This window comes from Melitaea cinxia, chromosome 23 (genome assembly GCF_905220565.1).
Source record: "Melitaea cinxia chromosome 23, ilMelCinx1.1, whole genome shotgun sequence".
Classification (NCBI taxonomy): domain Eukaryota; kingdom Metazoa; phylum Arthropoda; class Insecta; order Lepidoptera; family Nymphalidae; genus Melitaea; species Melitaea cinxia.
Genome location: NC_059416.1, coordinates 8,251,726 through 8,271,552, shown reverse-complemented (window position 1 = coordinate 8,271,552; position 19,827 = coordinate 8,251,726). Strand labels below are relative to the sequence as shown.

General features: G+C 34.3%; 1 protein-coding gene across 1 annotated transcript; it reads right to left on the bottom strand.

Moving 5' to 3' along the window:
- On the bottom strand, positions 1 to 5,025 carry LOC123665010. The gene is made up of 3 exons (XM_045599372.1): positions 4,642 to 5,025; positions 675 to 961; positions 1 to 49 (listed from the first exon to the last, which is right to left on the bottom strand). The coding sequence occupies exons 1-3, from the start codon at positions 5,023 to 5,025 to the stop codon at positions 1 to 3; spliced, it is 720 nt and encodes a 239-aa protein (XP_045455328.1).
- Positions 5,026 to 19,827: the final 14,802 nt, after the last annotated feature.

Genomic DNA, 19,827 nt, shown 5'->3' with positions numbered 1-19,827 from the left:
TTATTGGGTGTAAGCGTTGTATGCTAGGTCGTGGGCACTTTCAAGGGACCTGAAAAAAAACACAGAATATTTATTAAACTGTCAAATGAAACATATCAAGAACAGATTTTTTTTTATAAAACTATACAAATTTATTGTAATGTAAGTATACACTCATGCTCTTTAAACATTTCTTTATTGTATTTAAAAGCACCACCCTATATAAATAAATTTAATAATATTCTTGCCCTACTAATAAGTTATAATATTCAAATTAACATAGACCATGAACCAATATAAGCGAAGCTGAAACTATAAATCGTAGGGCAAACTACGAATAATGATGGCGATGATGTAACAATTATTAAATTTATTACTAAAAACAAGTGCGCGCGTATAAAGTACACGTGTCAGAAGTAAAACTTCTTTGGCAAACAAACTTTTAAATCTGACAAAAACGTTGCCGATTCATCAAACGTTGCCGTTTCATCCGTAAAAATTTTACCCTCATGCGCTTAAAGAAGTCTCACTTCAAAAAATGATAACTATCAAACGTGATATATATTTTGATATATTTTTTTTACCTAATGTTTGGATTGTAAGACTTGTAAATATTGACGACAATATGTTAAAATAAATTATGACTTTGAGTGAATTATGATAAATTGAATTTTTGATAATTGGTTGACATTTACCTGCTCCACCCAGCTCCTCCATGACCAGCTGAGACCACTACTTCATGAGCTTCACCAGTGCCGTTAGATGACAGCAGCTTCTTCAAACCAATGATACCAGCCAGGACCAAAGCCAGCTTAGATACGATCAAGGCCTTGCCAGCCAGTAAAGCGAGGGCTCCAAACGCCAGGGGGACCAGCATACCCCCGATCAATAGGGGGATGGCGAGGAGGGGAGCCAGCTTCTTCCTCCTTCCACGGTCTTCAGCAAATGCGCGCTGCAGATCTGAACCTGTTGGGAAATTAACCTGGAAAAATGAGATTAGGATAAATTAGAAGACTCGTACCATTATACTACGCTGGATTTCTCTTACAATGCCATAAATTATTTTATGAGGACACTTAACAACCATCATCGGGCTTTCCAAGGTAAAAATAATTTTAAATTGGTTAATTCGGGTTGCTTGCTTCATAAAAATTAAAAAAAGTATGTATGAAGCTCGAAACTATAAAGAAAATTTAAAAAAAAATGAAAATAAATAAATAAAATTAGAAAAGCTTGTCTGACTCTTGTAAATAAATGTACAGCAGGAGCAAGAAATTAACCAACGAAATCACAGAGGTGTTTTGAAGAATTATAAATAGTAATTGCTAATCGTTATATATACCGTGCCTCGGAGCCACCGTGCCTCGGAGAGCACGTTAAGCCGTCGGTCCCGGTTGTTATCATGTACACCTGATAGCGATCGTTACTCATAGTAGGGAATATATCCACCAACCCGCATTGGAGCAGCGTGGTGGATTAAGCTCTGATCCTTCTCCTACATGGGGAAAGAGGCCTATGCCCAGTAGTGGGATGTTACAGGCTGAAGCGTAATATATAGTATTCTAATCTTAAATATAAAATCGAAGAAAAAAGCTAATCGAACGTTCCAGAATCAATGCATCTTTATGACATAATTTATGAAACAAAATCGTGTCACGATCAATCCGTTAATGACACCTAATTAGCAGAAGAAACCGTAGCCGAGAAAGAATACTTAATAGAGTGTGTCAATGAAAAAAGCAAAAATGAATTAATTGCAAGCAATTATATGCTATCGTGAAAGCGTCACGGTGCGTCGACGCATGGTATGCGAAGTGTTCATGTTAATAGCGATTTTCTAATGTTTATGGAATTATTTTTACCGGAAAGGAATTAAAAGAGATTTAATTACCAATAAAATCAATAATTACGAGACTCTTTTTTAAGAACTTTCGTGAAACAGCGTTCATTATAAATCGATTTTTATTTTACCGATCTGATTAGATTTTTCAGGTTTCCAAATTTGGTCTGTGAAAATTTGTTAAATGTGTTTTTCTGTTTTTATTATAAACAAAAATATCATACAACTAACTAAAGAAAAGGTTCGGAAATATAATATATGTACTAAATTGGATCATATTTTCAAATTTTTGCAGTCCAAAAATAGTGAATTTTTTTTTTCGTATAAAATATTAACATGAGCATTGAAATTGCATCACGTTAATACAAAATAATATCTACGACTATCAATGCGTAGATAAGATAACACCTTAAATTCCAAACTTATTTAATTATAATTATTATCATTAACACATTGAATAAAGCACATAACCATGTTCTCTAAAATTTTACCCTTACTTTAAGCTGGTCTCCTAAGTCTTGACTCTACTTTCATCCCTGCACAACATAGGCTTCAAAACCCATGATATAAGTAACGATAAGTATAATTAATTCGTCAATTTTATTTTAACTGACGTAACATATTGGTCGATTTTATGTAACAAGCAATAAAAAAGTGTTGAACTTCATACATTTAAGTGTTTGAATGCGTTATGAATAATAATTGTTTTGATACCGTATCTGTTAATCCGACATTCACCTTGTAATTGTTACATCAGTGTTACACGAAGTGTGCATTGTGGGTTTACCCGACAAGCTCAAGCGAGGAGTAATGCTATTAGTATTTTAAGTGTATTTTGAGTTTCTGCCATTGTAAATATCACTTTAAAATTTAAATATACATTTAAAACAAAATTGGGCAGGTTTTAATTAATTCACAAGTAGTGTAAAAATTTAATTAAATTATTTGTCATAATTTCTAACTCTAATTACTCTTTATTGGTTAATCATATTTTATTTTATATGTTACTAGATTTTAAACTTTTAAAATGCTTAATTTTGATCAAACATTGCTATAAAAAAAATTATAGCGAGAGCTAATAATATAGTTGTTTTCTGCTCATCTGGAAGTCTTTTCTCGGTGACTGATAAATTTATAGTTTTTTGTTACATTTCCTTTAAATTTTATGTGAAGTTCTTTATCAGCTTTCTCAATATACTGGTTATACTTAATTTTAATAATAGTTTTTTTAAAACGAACCGATAAATTTAACACGTTCAAAATTCTATTTGTAATAATTACTGCTAGTAGATAAGGGTTAGTTAATTTTGGCATTTTACAAAGATGGTGGAAATACCTATTTTGATTAATTCAAAAATTTTCAAAAACCCAAACATTGTAACATGATTTTATTGAAACAAAATGCAAACCCTGAGTATATCGATAGTCAAATGAAAACGAATAATACGAATTAATTCCAAGAATCAGTGTATAAAATCAAAGTAATAATGGACATTACGAAATGTTTATCACTTAATAAAATATTAATGGACGAGCATAAGATTAAATACTATTCTAGAAAACTTGTCGATGAGTTGTCAAGCTCGTTACAGTTGGAAATAGCAATTAAACCTGTAGAGAAACCGAGATCGAGAACTTTGATACCCATATCTTTATATTCAAAGAAACGAAACGAATTTTTTTCTGCCAATTCATTCTATTTTTATTTTTTTAACCGACTTCCAAAAAAGGAGAAGGTTGTCAATTCGACTGTATTTTTTTTTTTATGTATGTTACATCAGAACTTTTGACTGGGTGGAGCAATTTCAACAAATTTTCTTTTAATCGAAAGGTGGTGTGTGCCAATTGGTCCCATTTAAATTTATTTGAGATCTAACAACTACTTTTCGAGCTATATCTAATAATGCGTTTTTACTTGACGCTTTTTTCGTCGACCTACGTTGTATTATACCGCATAACTTTCTACTGGATGTATTGATTTTGATAATTCTTTTTTTGTTGGAAAGGAGATATCCCAAGTTTAGTACCATGATAAGGAAACCAGGATCTGATGATGGGATCCTAGAGAAATCGAGGGAAACTCTTGAAAATCCGCAATAACTTTTTACTAGGTATACCGATTTTGATAATTCTTTTTTTGTTGGAAAGAAGATATCCCTAGTTTAGTACCATGATAAAGAAACCAGGATCTGATGATGGGATCCCAGAGAAATCGAGGGAACTTCTTGAAAATCCGCAATAACTTTTTACTGGGTGTACCGATTTTAATGATTTTTAATTTAATCGAAAGCCGATGTTTATCATGTGGTCACATTTATGAGTGATCTTTGATAACGCGTAGTTGCTTGACTATTTTTTCGTCGATCTACGTTGTATTACTTGTCGATGTAATTGAAGTCGGTTTTTTTTCGTTTGTGAGCAAACACAATTATTTGGGATTAATTATTCTTCGAAGTATTTTATATGTATCATATACAGTCATGAAATGTGCGAACAAAGAATAATATTTGACAAAATAAGTCTGAACTGTAAACTGGGTCATATGGCAACAATCAACAAACCAGGCAACAATATGCTAAAGTGGTTTTGGTAAAAGGGGACGTTTGCAAATTAGCTTTATAACATAAAATGTAGTGTCCTATTTAAAAATTATATCAAGCCTAATTTAAAAAAAATATCTTCCAAAAGTTGTCAAATTTTCAAACATTTTCAGATAACAAAGAAGACAAATTTTCATCGTTATCGTTTAAAGTTGATAAGCATTATTATTATCAAACTGTTTTTCCAACATTTTTTACCTTAGCATAAATATCATAATTTACCTGGATGGTATGAGTTTGCATGAATCCAACGATTTTGTCCAAGATAAGGTTGTCCAATGAGCTCTCGTCAAGACCTCTCGGAATCGCTTCTTCGACTTCCACGTTTTTGACCGCCTCATTATTTTTAGTTATCTTGACGCCGTTGAGAATGGAAATCTCGTCGCTCTTCGATATCCTATTCAATGATTTGGCTAATTTTACTTTGAGACAGCTGGAGAGGTCGCTGCCACTGCAATCTCTGTATGTTTCATATGCGAGTTTAAGGTCTCCCAAAACGGTGTCCTCTGAACTCCTCGCCTCTTCAATTTTGTTATGGTTTGTTGATGCAGTTCTTGCACTGACGGCTACTGCCAAGGTCAATACGAGGAGATATTTGGGCACCATTTTGACGTCGTTTGCACGTTCGTGGTGGTTTGGGCACTGTGTTTAAAACTAGAACAGTGTTAGCGTTTATATGTGCTTAGTTTCACGGTACAGTGGTGTTACTAAGAGGGATGCATCGATGCATTTATGCAGTTTATTGTACAGTCGCACACAATATTAGTAGAGGAATTGAATTGAGTTTAGTGATACCAGAGGTTTGAATGTTTTGTTTTCTGTTGTGAGGTACCTTGTGTCTCTTTTATTTTGACTAATAATATAGAAGTGGTTGGTGGACTATTTGTTTTATTTTTTCTGAATTAATATAAACTTATAACTATATGCTTAACAATTCAATCGTCCTTTAAATTTCGAATTCTTTAAACTACGTTGTTGGGTAGTTAAATAAATGAAGTGTGGTAGCTGTTTATTTATATATTATCTATATATGTGAAATAAAAAAATTTGTACCCTTTTTTACGAAAATTGCGTGGACTGAGGAGTATGTAATTTTGCACACTTATGGTTTACATAGAAAAGGAGTCTAGAAATGCTAATATTTTTTTTTACTATGCATAAAAATTACATTAAATCAATAAAAAAAACATTGCACACACTACCGTGTATTTTACAAACACAAGGTACCTATATACTCTTTTATTTATTGTTAAAGTCTGTGGTCAAATTGATGGTAGATTAAAGATTAATATTATTTTTACTGTGTAGCCTCGTTGCAATCTGTGATTATAGAAGTGTAGTCTTTGACAACAGAACCTTAATAATGTTCAAACTTATAATTTAAATTAATTATGGTCGAATTTCGACCACTGGGCGACCACTAGTAAACATTGTTCAAAATATAACTCTTTCACTACTGCAGAAATTATCAATTTGTAGTTAAGTAAATTTTCTTTCAGTGTACTAAATGCGTTTACGCTAGGGATAAGAATATAGTGGTATCATTTACACAACGTAAGAGTCACTGTGAATAACGATGTCATTTATCTTTGTAACTATCTCTTTACTTTGTAACAATATATTAAAATATTTAGATCATTTTATTGGGTGACATGGTAAGAAGACCGTGAAAATTGAATTTTGTAATATATCTTGATAATATGAATAATTAGTACTGTTTGACATAAGATTCTTTTAATTGAGTTTTAAGTGACAAATGACTATTTTAATCATTAGTCAATTTTGCACACGGTAAGTATTTGACGTGATTTGATTTGACGACATTAAAAATAATATGGGTTACATAAGTATTGTATGAGTCTATGAGACAGTACATAACATATTATGTCTGTATTAAACCATATTTCGTTGAGATATGGAACACCAGGAAAAAATATGGTCAAAAGATAATTAACTAAATTAGCTAAATAGTCCTGCTCTTAAGTAGTATCGTGTTTCTGTGGTGAGTAACGTGACCAGAATTCCCAGGAAGGGTCAGGGGTAGGTCGGCAATGCACTTACGATGCCTCTTGTGTATCAGACGTCTATAGTGTACGGTAACCGCTCAACATCAGGGCCGTACACTTATTTGTCGCTTTGGTTGTATAAATCAATAATGAAGGAGTAAACCAAAGATTCAATAGCCAGAGGATAATAATATTCATTAATCAATAACATCAAGGTCTAGAGACACATATCAAATAGCACAGGCCGTGACAAAACCTTAATGACAAAAATTCGTCATAAAAAATCGAAACCAAAACTACTAGCACAACAGTCAGTTGCTGAGTTTACTGCGCTAAACATCGTCAAAAAAATATGAACAATATTTCACGTAACATGAATTAACATGACAACATATGATAAATTGTATGAACGATATTTTGTTTAATGTTTGAACAGCACGTAATTTTACTTTACAATTCCACGTTGGTCATTTACTTAAGACATACGTTTTACCAGGAACTACTTATATACATATTTGTCGGACTCAAATTTCAATTTCTGATTCACTCGCATTTTCCGTACATGACACAAGGGTTGACACTCTTAGTTACTACTTCTTTTAATCTTGAATGACTTCCATTAAATACATAATGCTTGTTTCAATTGCAATACACATAAAGATCTCTAAAATGGTAATAATGTTATAATTCTGTAACACAGCAGATTCTTTTAAAAGACAAAAAAAATATCCTTAATATCTCTAAGACGGGTTTCGTAAAATGAAAGCAAAAGTTTTATTTTATTTAATAAGGAAGGCAGTAACCTAGTTTTAATTTAATTACACACTTAGTCACCTTTTTAAGCTGTAACAAAAAATAAAACTTAAAACACTCAAGAAAAAAAGTTCGACAACTTTAAAAAGCTGAATACGATCATTCAAAGCCTGTAGCTAATTTATCATACAACGACATTCTATGTCGATAAAAAGTAACTAATTAAAACTATATATTTTTGTCTTTTTGCTTTCCCATAAATTATCATAGTTCGTTCGGTCATAGGTTGTCTGGAATGAAAAGGTTTTTTTAGCAATAAGGCCTTTCGTACATCAATTCACAAAAAATGATAGATTGACGAACAGTGTCTACGTAATCAACACGTTAATCACAGTGGTGATCACAATCGCAAACCTCAAGTGAGACAAAATCTTTTTATCAAAAATAACCAGGAGTAACAAAATAGCTTCAAATCTTCAAAAAAATACTTTTACTAAAACTTAACTGTTTATTCGCGGCTCGATCGTAAAATATATCGTGTTAATTTATGTTTAGTGGTACGGAATACTTTGCATGTTAGCGAATCATTAACAGCTAACAGCTTTTAAAAAAAGAATAAATATGGCAACTACAAACAGTTAACATTTTAAGTTTTAAAAAAATTTCAACGCACAAACACTTTTACGAATTTCTTTCTATATAAACACATCTCATATTTTCTTATCTATACATACACATACACATACGAGAAAGTTGTCAAAATATCTTTACAATTAGCATTAAAACAATACATAATTGAGATATCTTTAACATTAGTTTATATTCCAAAACATTTTAAATCTTACTCATAAAATAAATGTAATAAGCGCAGCTTATGAATATCATATATCTATCTATTTACAATAACAGTTTATGATGACGATTAATGTACAGAAGATTTTCTAGAGAAATAATGTAATCAATTAATGAAAATTTTTATTTATTCAAGAGGCCCAATTGAGCCTTTTTACGAAATCTTTGTTGCCTTTTATCGAATTGAAAAATTATTTTAGATTTTGATGGCCAATATTTTTACCTCTAATTATCACGTGTGAAACCGCGGGGCATAGCCAATATAAAATACAATATACATAACATGCGCATGCCTATTAAGAATGACAGACAATAATTAACAATACAGTAACTAAATATATCAAATTAAATTCGAAAGAACATCCATCATAGTTACGATAAAAGGAACTACATTTAGTAATACAATAATACTGAACATACAATTTGTCTTATTTATCATTATTATTGTCTAATACATTACGAAATTAATATATAATATTAATAATAGCTGTCACAAGTGACATATAGCGATAACGACTATTTGTGTTTTCCCCAGACTATAGATTCGAGGCAAACGATTTTCACTCACACGCTATTTAAACGTTACGTTTAAATTGATTAGGAATATATTTATAGACGAGACTCGTTTAATATTTTATAAAAACGACGAGTAGTAAATTTTTATATTCATTAAAAATTATTCTTACTATACGAGTATTTACAAATTTTTATTACATAATATAACGTAAAAAGTAAAAAGATCAACAAAAAGTAATAATTTAAACATATTTTCCAAAAAATTAAAAAAATCTTACTATGTAGATATTTTTACATAACCATACACGATTACTTAGGACTCAGTGATTGAGTGACTTTGAGTGATTGGGAATTTAAAATATTCGCTAATTTAAATTAGGGGTAATTAAGTAACCCATATTGGAGCAGCGTGGTGGATTAAGCTCTGAAGCTTCTCCTACATGGAGAAAGAGGCCTATGACCAACAGTGGGATATTACAGGCTGTAACGCGAAGCGTAAGTTTAACCATTAGATATTTTTTTTCTATCTTTGCTCTCTTTTCTAAAAAAAAACACACTCCAAAACTAAACTTCGATTTTTATGGTTCGTCATATGCCATACTAGCCATGCATACATAAGTTCATGTTTTTTGTATAAAAAAAAGGATCAAATGGATAGCCAGCTCAGTCTTATTTTCATTGATCACTGCCTCCCATAGATATCTGGAACTGCATAGGATTTACCTTTAGGAGAAATATCTGGGTTATCAAAAATTTTTTTGCTAGACTAGAAATAAATCGAAAATTTTGATAAAATATCTAGGGTTAGATAAGGTCTTATTATTAACTTATTACTATACTGATTATTATTACTATATTAATTATTGATTTTATACTTTAAAATTATTAAACAAAACCCGTCAATCACTATAAATATGTCTCAATTAGAATCTTTGAATGATTCTGAATCGTGTGATACATCGGTTTTATTTTCACTCAGAAGAGAATCAACAGTTAAAATAGCGTTTTCACGATTTCACATTCATTTTCATAATAATTACTGGTTATACGTCATTGGCTATCAATGATTTATTAGATATTGATTAGTGGCCACCAAATCAATATATCAATATAAGATGAAGGATACTTTATGCATCAAGTTCTTACTTCATAAGAATTTGAAGAAACTGTACATACTTTTGGAAGATTAATATAAGTTTCTTTTATTAAAAAATATTATACTTTTACCATGACATTGTCGCAGTAGTCACGACGCCTGACTGATGTTTTAGTGGTCACGAAGTTCGATCCCTGCACATGATTATATTTGTAAAAGCCATGCAGATGCTTGCCGTGGTTTGTGCGATTATAATTGTGGGCTATTTCCAGATTACCAACATAACCTAAAAGGGGGCAAATAGTATAAGGAAGTTTGAAACGAAGTATGTTTACTTTTGTACAAAACATCGTTCTCTTTTTAAATAATACAAAGTTTCACGAATCACTTAGTCGACCAACTAGATGCTTTGTTAATTGGTACTAGTAAATGTAATACAAAACCTGTAAGTAACATAATTTTTTCAATATAACTCCATCGCCAAATAAGCGTACGGCCCACCTGATAGTAAGCATTTAGGTATCATAGTAGCAACACCTGAAGCAGCGCACGCGCGTTGCGGAACCTACCCCTAACCCTTCCCAGGAGCTCTGGCCCCCTTGCTCACCACAGAAACAAAACACTACTTAGAAGTAGTTTTATTTAGCTATGATCTGCTGTAAGATTAAGGAACTTCGCAAATCGGGTTGTTCCATATTTTGAGCAGGATACATCCTACTGTGCTCTACCTCAATATCCAATTCTGGTCTTTAGTTTATAATATACAGGCTGTGCCCGCGACTTCATCCGCGTGAAATTTAACAACAACAAAGTTATTATTTACTTCGCAGAGTTATAAAATAAATAAATTTCTAAAATAAAATTATCCTAAATTACTCCTTATTACATTAGCTATCTGCCAGTGAAAGTCCCGTCAAAATTATTAGTCCAGCCGATTCAGAGGCCGGAACAAACAGACAGACAGACAGACAGACAAAAATTGTAAAAAAAATTAGTTCGATATATGTACCGTGTATACATGCATGTGCATTTAGTAAAATGCTGTTATTTTAATATTACAACAACAACAACTCAACAACAAACACTCCAATTTTATTTATATGTATAGATATAATAAAAAGATAGGAAGGAATGTTCGTTTCAAAGGAGCATATGATTGTATAGATAACAGTCATCACATAAAGTAACGAGATAATTCATACATCGAGTAACGACCGTAACATCCAAGTAACTGCACCGCTGGCTATTTCCGTTCCGTAATGACCTAGTAATACTAATTGACTAGACAGCGCTGATAAAACATTGGGCTGCAAAAAGTCAATATTATATTTGACGATCAAGAACACATTTAATCTACTTACTTAACTACTTACTTGCTGTGTGGTTACGGTAATGAAGAATATAGCCACCCCCTCTCTCCCCGTGGGTGTCGTAAGAGGCGACTAAGGGATAACACAGTTCCACTACCACTTTGGAACTTAAAAAGCCCACCGATGGCGGGATAACCATCCAACTACTGGCAATGAAATACACAGGACGTAGACGGGCAGCAGCGTCTTCGGTGCGACAAAACCAGCCTTGCGGTCACCAACCCGCCTGCCCAGTGTGGTGACTATGGGAAACACAGATGAGTGGAGGCCTATGTCCAGCAGTGGACTGTGATAGGCTGAAATGATGATGATGATATATTAAAAAAGTTAACTTTGTCCCTCATTAACTTTTTATTTTTTGAATTTATTAATATACTTACTACAGATAATTAAAACTATTAAAAGTAATTAAGTATTAAAGTTTTGATAAATATACATAGAATAAATATATATAAAGATACATATATGTGTGTATATATATATATATATATACATACACATATTGCTAGTGCTGTGTGGTTACGGCACTAAAGAATTTAGCCACCCCATCTCTTTCCGTGGGTGTCGTAAGAGGCGACTAAGGGATAGCACAGTTCCACTACCACCTTGGAACTTAAAAGGCCGACCGATGGCGGGATAGCCATCCAACTGCTGGCTTTTTAAATGCACAGACCGAGGACGGGCAGCAGCGTCTTCGGTGCGACAAAGTCAGCCCTGCGGTCACCAACCCGCCTGCCCAGCGTGGTGACTATGGGCAAAAACCCCCATGAGTTCGAACCTAAAAATAAGGCCCTCAGTTCCCGGCAGCCCCACTATTCCCGGCTACGGCAGCGGCCGTGGTAACGGTGGGGTAGAGGGTGCTAAGAATCACCGGGGTACGGGAGGCTGCCATAGAAAAATATTCCTGGCTACGTATAATGGACGCACGCTACGGTTGGACCATCACCTCACCGAACTTGAGGTAGAACTTAGTCACATTAAGTGGAGCATACTGGGGTTGTCTGAAGTCCGAAGAGAGGGAGAGGACACGATGATCCTGGACTCCGGGCACTTGTTCTACTTCCGTGAAGGTGATGGGCTTTCCCAAGGTGGCGTCGGTTTTCTGGTTCACAAGACTCTCACTAACAACGTTGTGGAAGTCAGTAGTGTGTCGGCCCGGGTAGCGTACCTTGTACTTAAGCTCACCGACAGGTACTCCCTGAAAGTGATACAGGTATATGCGCCGACCTCGGCACACTCTGACGATGAAGTCGAAGCCTTGTATGAAGATATTACAAGGGCCATACATGGCACTACTTCGACCTTCTACAGCGTTGTTATGGGAGACTTCAACGCTAAAGTGGGAGTACAAGGCCGCGACGGATCGAGCATCGGACCACACGGATTGGGGCACAGGAATCACAGGGGGCAGACGCTTGTCAACTTCCTCGAATCGGAGGGGCTCTTCTTGATGAACTCATTTTTTGAGAAGAAGCCCCAAAGGAGGTGGACATGGCAAAGCCCCGATACTGTGACGAGGAACGAGATAGATTTCATCATAGCGGATAAAAGGCATATATTCAGAGATGTCTCAGTGGTTAACAGGTTTAACACCGGCAGCGACCACCGGCTAGTACGGGGCACTCTGAATATATGTCTCCGAAAGGAGCGGACCCGCTTGATGAAATCTACTCTCCGACCTACGCTGCCCCAAATACTATGTGGCTCCGAGCAGTTTCAGTTGGAACTCCAAAACCGATTCGATTCGCTGGAAACTACTAGCGACGTGGACGAGATAACCGACAACGTGGTGAAGACGGTGTGTACACTGGGTCGCAGGCACTTTCCACCAACAAAGCCAACGAAGCAGTCCAAACTTTCTCCCGAAGCCTTGGATCTGATGCGGCAGAGGCGCGAGTTGCCGGCTGTTTCGCCAGAACAGAGGGCTCTTTCCAAGAGGGTACGGAAAATTATTCGCCGAGACCTCCGCTGCTCAAATACGAGAGAGGTTGCTACTCTGATTGAGCAGAATAGGGGGTCCAAAGTTTTCCAAAGACCATTGGGGAGAAGCCTTCTTGCGAAGCTTAAAACAGCAGATGGCAGAACCGTCTGCTCTCGCCCTCAGGTCCGAGAAGAGGTTGAGAATTTTTATGGACAGCTGTACTCGTCGAGCGCACGCAAGCCTGCGACTTGGGACACCGAAGATCCACGGGCACCATTGTTGCGCCATTATTCGGAGTGTATCCCGGACTTCGAAGGGGATGAGATTGGTGCAGCGCTCGGGCAGCTTAAAAACGGAAGGGCCCCGGGGGATGACGGAGTTACCACTGAACTCCTTAAAGCCGCAGGGCGACCTGTCCTGAAAGCCTTGGCAAGACTATTTAACGCCGTCATCCACCGAGGTACCACGCCGGAGGCGTGGTCCAGGAGTGTGGTGGTGCTGTTCTTTAAGAGAGGCGATAAGTCTCTGTTAAAGAATTACAGACCGATCTCACTTCTGAGCCACGTCTATAAGCTGTTTTCGAGGGTTGTTACGAATCGTCTCGCCAGAAGACTCGACGAATTCCAACCACCAGAGCAGGCTGGGTTTTAATGGCTACAGCACCGTGGACCACATCCATACTGTTCGGCAGATTATCCAAAAGACGGAAGAATATAATCAACCGCTGTGTATGGCATTTGTGGACTACGAGAAAGCCTTCGACTCCGTCGAGACCTGGGCTGTCCTGGACTCTCTGCAGAGATGTCATATCGACTGGCGATATATCGAAGTACTAAAATCTATGTACGACGCGGCGACGATGACCGTTCATGTCAATGACCAAAGAACAAGGCCTATTTCCCTCCGGCGCGGGGTAAGACAGGGGGATGTAATATCACCGAAACTGTTTACCACTGCGCTAGAGGATGTTTTTAAGACCTTGGATTGGGGGGAACGGGGCATCAACGTCAACGGTGAATTCATCTCTCACCTTCGTTTCGCCGACGATATTGTCATCTTTGCGGAGACGCTGGATGAGTTAGGCCAAATGCTGGCCGGCCTAAACGAGTCCTCCCGACGTGTCGGTCTCTGTATGAACTTGGATAAGACGAAAGTTATGTTTAACAACCAAGTCATACCGATACCGGTATCGGTCGATGGTACCCTTCTCGAAGTTGTTCAGGATTATATTTACCTAGGCCATACTATCCAACTAGGCCGCAACAACTTCGAGAAGGAGGCCGATAGGAGGATTCGGTTGGGCTGGGCGGCGTTTGGCAGACTCCGTCGAGTCTTCACTTCGAAGATTCCGCAATGCTTGAAGACAAAAGTTTTCGAGCAATGCGTCCTGCCTGTGTTAACATACGGAGCCGAGACGTGGACACTGACCAAGGGACTGGTCCACAAGTTTAAAGTCGCACAACGTGCAATGGAACGGGCTATGCTTGGGGTCTCTCTCAAAGACAGGATTAGAAATGAGACTATCCGCGAGAGAACGAAAGTAACCGACATAGCCCACAGAATTAGCAAGTTGAAGTGGCAGTGGGCTGGTCATCTGTGTCGCAGGACCGATGGCCGTTGGAGTAGACGGGTCCTAGAGTGGAGACCGCGTCTTGGCAAACGCAGTGTGGGACGTCCTCCGGCCCGTTGGACCGACGATCTACGTAAAATTGCCGGTGTAGGCTGGATGAGGATTGCGGAAGACCGGGATGTGTGGCGCGAACTTGGGGAGGCCTATGTCCAGCAGTGGACTGCGATAGGCTGAAGTGACACATATTGCACCCAAACTCAGGCGTCAATCGACCCCACAACCCACGGAACAGAAAACAGTACCACTACAAACTGCGCCAACGGGCGAGATTGTGTACTTGTGACTGTGTGCTTAATAAAGAGTATGTTTGGGCGCCACTGATTTATGCTGTAGGTTAACTTTAATTATGTATTTAGAACAACTTTTTTTGTTTTTTTTCTTATATCATGTGATGTGATAGATAACCGACCCGACGTTACTGTAGAGTCTCTAGGCCTGTTTTACTATGTGTGATTAATTTGACTTAAACCAAGACGCTGTTTAACTGGATTTTGATATCACTTTTAAAAATTTCAAGTCTATGCTATTATTTGGATTTTATAATTTAGTTATTATCACAAATTTCTAGACCCATTAATTATATTTACGTAAGATGTTTAAGAGAATGTGGTTAATCTCAGGAAATCTCGTGTGAGCGAGGCATATTTTTTTTAATCAAACATAAAGTAACTTAGCAAGCATTGAAGCTAATAAGAGTTCTAATAGTGAGAGAAATTTTTGGTAATAACTATAGGCTTCTTCACCTTGACAAATACTAGGAAAAGTGTTATATATTAATCTAAGTAGGTATAGTATTAAACAATACAAAATCAATATACGTTATATATAATACGCGTTAGTGCAGCGGTCACAGCGCTGGCTGTCGCACTCGCGGTAGTGGGTTTGATCGCCGCTAATGACAGACATTTGTATCAGCCATATAGGTGTTTGTCGTGGTCTGGGCGTCTGTGTATTGTGTGTGTATCCGGACCCTCGTTACAGGAGAAAATTCTACTGATGGCCCTTGAGTGTGAATCGTTTTTTTTTTATATAATTACATTAAATATGGTATTACGAATTTCTTGTGGTATCGTAGTTACAAATCATTCTATCTAATATAAAAAATTCTCGTGTCGCGGTGTTTGTAGTTAAACTTCTCCGAAACAGCTTGACTGATTCTCATGAAATTTTGTGTGCATATTGGGTAGATCTGAGAATCGAACGACATCTATTTTTCATCCCCCTGAATGTTAAGGGTAGTCCACGTCTATTTTTTTTTTAGACAAATTGTTTATTTATTTATTTTTTATTATGATTTGGCGTTGAAAAATACATACAACTCTAAATTTTCACCCTTCTACCACTAACCCCTATTTTTAAATAGCGTTTAGTGGCAAGACAACGTTTGCTGAGCCAGCTAGTATGAATATAAATTTCGATTAAATTAAACAAAAAGATGTAAGTATATAAGTAATTTTGAGAGTTACTTAATAATACTTGTGTAACAAGTAAAGCTTATTAATGCAGCCCGTCAATAAGGTATCATTGAAGATTAACATTCCGTCTTTCAAAGTAAAAACCAACATACCTAAACGAAACAGCTAAAAGTATGAATGGATGACGCACTTCATACATTTACGAAGCACGAGTTTCTTTACGGATGTCTCGAGTTGTGTAATTAATTTGAAAGTTCCATAAGAATCTCGTGCTAACTAAAACTGGTTGTTTGTCTTTTACGACCAAATACAGTCAGCGAAACAGGTAGTTTCTAAACGACTTACTATTAAAACAATTAGGTATTCGATTTGTTGATTACTGTAAAGATTTGCATGAATGAAAGATAAGAGTCTACTTAATAATCGATTGGTGAAAGTAGTGAAATAAATTGATGTGAAATTTTGATTTTTTTGTGTAATGATTGATCATATAAGTTCAGACGGGGATGTAGGGTAGTTTTGATAAAAAGAATCGAGTCTTATTATTCATTTAAAATAAATTATAAGTCTGAAAATGTTTGATATGAATAAAAACTTTAAAAAAATCTTTAAATGACTAGCATGTACTATAATTAGTCATAGCATAATTGTCGACCAAAGTTACCTCAAGATAACTAATTTCTAATAGTCTATATATCTAATACTTTATTTCTTATAAGAACTTTAAAATTGTTATACTAGTATCTGAGTTTATTAACTATGTAATAGAAATACAAGTAATTTGATACATAATTAATTCAAATAAAAAAAATGTTAAAATTATAATGGAAGTGTTATCTTTATTTTATTTTATTTTTTGACTTTTGCTTGTATTATTTACTAAATATACCTAAATTACGAAAAAAATATATATATAGCACGAAGGAAAAAAGTTAATATGCCAATGTCAATAATACAAAACTGCAATTAGTCCGAATCATATTGTTTTTAATGATACGTAAATATACACAAATCGTACAATATTAATAATTATAATCGTACAAAACACGACACGGAATCATTTTTTTTTTCCTAATTCCACACGCTATTTCCTTTCGTTTGATATCATTGTATTTTTTACGTTTCCTTTGATTTCATTATTTCGAATTCTTAAAATAACGTTAATACGTTTTACTCATTTTACTTTTTAATCTATACTTCCGTTTATTCATTTCTCTTTTCAAATTTCACTAACTAGAAAAATTGATATGTATGAGACTAACCTAATAAACTAATACCTTAACGTTACTAAACCTTATTTTATACTTAAATTTATTTATTCATTTTATAAATAAAAAAGCTTAAAACTTAGTTAAAATACTATAGTACATGTACACAAAAGAAACACTATCTAGTTTAATACTCACAAGTTGGATCTAGCTATCGACTTAAATCATTTAAAACCTACTTAGATGAACACAAAAAAAAATCTGTTTAAAGTTATAAAAAGAAGTCAATGACATGAGTTAACACATACTCAAATATATTATTATTTTTCAATTACTAAGAAAATTAATATTTTTTTTTTAAATAAGACGTACAAAATAAGTTTTTAATTTGAACACTAACCATAATTCTAACATTACTAATTATATAATTATAATATGTCTAGAAAATTATTCCGACAATGTATTTCTATAATTTTTTAACTAAAAAAGGTACCAAATTTAGTTAAATCTTTAAAAAAAGAAAGTGTTGACGTAACGCGTACAATTTGAAGAAATGAAATATGTTAAATAACATCAATCACGTAATTTCACGTCACATATAAATATTTGTGTCAAGAACCGCCCACGGCATCCTTTACCTAAAAAAACTTAAAGAAATTTCTCTTCACATGAACTCCTGCGTCCGGTTTACATCCGCCGCTTTTCCTTTAAAGTAAACATCGTATTCAATAACTAAAAATTGATTTCAAAACAATTTTCAACCTAAAGTCATTGCAATAAGGACATTAAGTTGAAAAATATTTCCACACATACGTAAAATATTCTCTTAAATTTAGACAATATTCGACCTTATTCTGATAATCGAAAAGTTTATAATCGATACACTAAATCTATAGAAACAAACGTATAGTAAAAATGAAGAAGCACTTGTTTTACAAAGTTATAATAACGCCCGTGTAATACTAGTGACAAGCAATTATGTACATTACGGAGTTGATTTAAGGCCTGTCGACAGTAAATTTAAAATAATCGAAGCGCAGAACAATGAAATCAAAGAATCGTTAAATAAAGAGGGGGAGGTAACATAAAATAAAAGAGACGCGAAAGACATCAACCCTCGAGCACTAACAGTGAAAGTAGAATGACAGATGTTCACATATTCGTAAGGTCAAGTAATATAATTCCGAATATTGAAATTGTCTTCTATGGAAAGTTGATTATATAATGAGAAATTTTACATTATCATATTTATATGAAATAATTAAATATTAAATTTATTTCAATTAATAATTAACGATAGTAAAGTCACACAATTAGATTGTATTCATACGTTTTATGCTAAAGCTAAATGTTTTAACTATTAGATACAATTATAGCTATGATATACGTTAATTATATTCTTAAAGCTTAAATTTATTTATTTTTTAAATATCTAACTGTTATATATATACAAATCTAATCAAAATAGGTAAAAAGGCTAAAAAAGGTAGGCTAAAAAAAAAATAGGTAGGTAAATTAAAATGTATTTATTAAGTAGGTTGTAACGAATCGTAAGAAGAAATAAATATAATGACACGCTCAATATAAAACGAGAAAATATTACGTAAGTGAAACAAAACTTTTACTAAAGGCAAACCGGACGTATGAGTAAAATTAATGTATAGTTGACTTTCACTTCTTCACATCATTGAGAAACAAAGGCATTAAAGTAGGGAATATTTAGCAGACGATATTGAAATGTAATTCGTTACTGTTAAAGGCCAATTTTGTTTAACTCGAGATGATAAATTTAGACAGGTTTAATGAAACACGCAGGTTGTTAAACAATGAAGGGGTCAAAGGCCCTTCACAATGTCTGGAATGAAGAACTTTTTTTTCTTAATATTAACTGTAGATAAATTTTATGACTTGGTAATATGACAAAAAACTGCTAAAATGATAAAAATATTTATGACATATCTATTCAGTTTTATAATCAAATTTAGTCATATTTTAATTTTACATTAAATGTTAAATATTATTTTAATTATTATAATAATTTTAAAATAAATAAATAGCCAAACAATGAAGTTTGAAGTAATCAACTAATTATTATTTATTTATTTCCTTTCACAGCTCTTTATACAAATATTTTTATAAGGTTTAGGCTATACGTATAAAACAAAACAGTTAAATAACAATTGTCGTTGCTGTAAAATTGATGACAATAATAGAAATAAATGTTCATGGTATACTTATTTTTTTACATGATTAACAAATAGATTACATAACAAGAAAATCTAACACAAAGATTTTTCAACCATCTTGTTATCTACTATCTAGTTAATGATCAGCTCCTACACGAAATTCTATGCAGATTACATAATCATTCGTAACAGCCATAACATGTAAATCGTACAATCTTATATATCTTGCAAATTATCCGCAACGAATTTTCACCCTATTGTTGGTCCAGACGTGGGAACAGTCCGTGACGGGCCTCGAAAACAATGGCAAAGTTCACTCGTACATAACAAGAAGAGTCTATAAAACAGAGCCAGTATCTTTACAATAAAGTATACGTAATAATTGTATCAGTGTAAACAGTGGTGCCTGTAAAAATAGATGATTGGTCTATGGCGAAAAAATTAACAATACTAAA

Excerpts from the sequence above, each read along its gene's own strand:
- LOC123665010 (XM_045599372.1), bottom strand. The coding sequence starts at position 5,025 with ATGGTGCCCAAATATCTCCTCGTATTGACCTTGGCAGTAGCCGTCAGT. Across the intron at positions 962-4,641 it reads TGCAAACTCATACCATCCAG|GTTAATTTCCCAACAGGTTC; the intron begins GTAAATTATGAT and ends TCATTTTTCCAG. Across the intron at positions 50-674 it reads GGAGGAGCTGGGTGGAGCAG|GTCCCTTGAAAGTGCCCACG; the intron begins GTAAATGTCAAC and ends GTTTTTTTTCAG.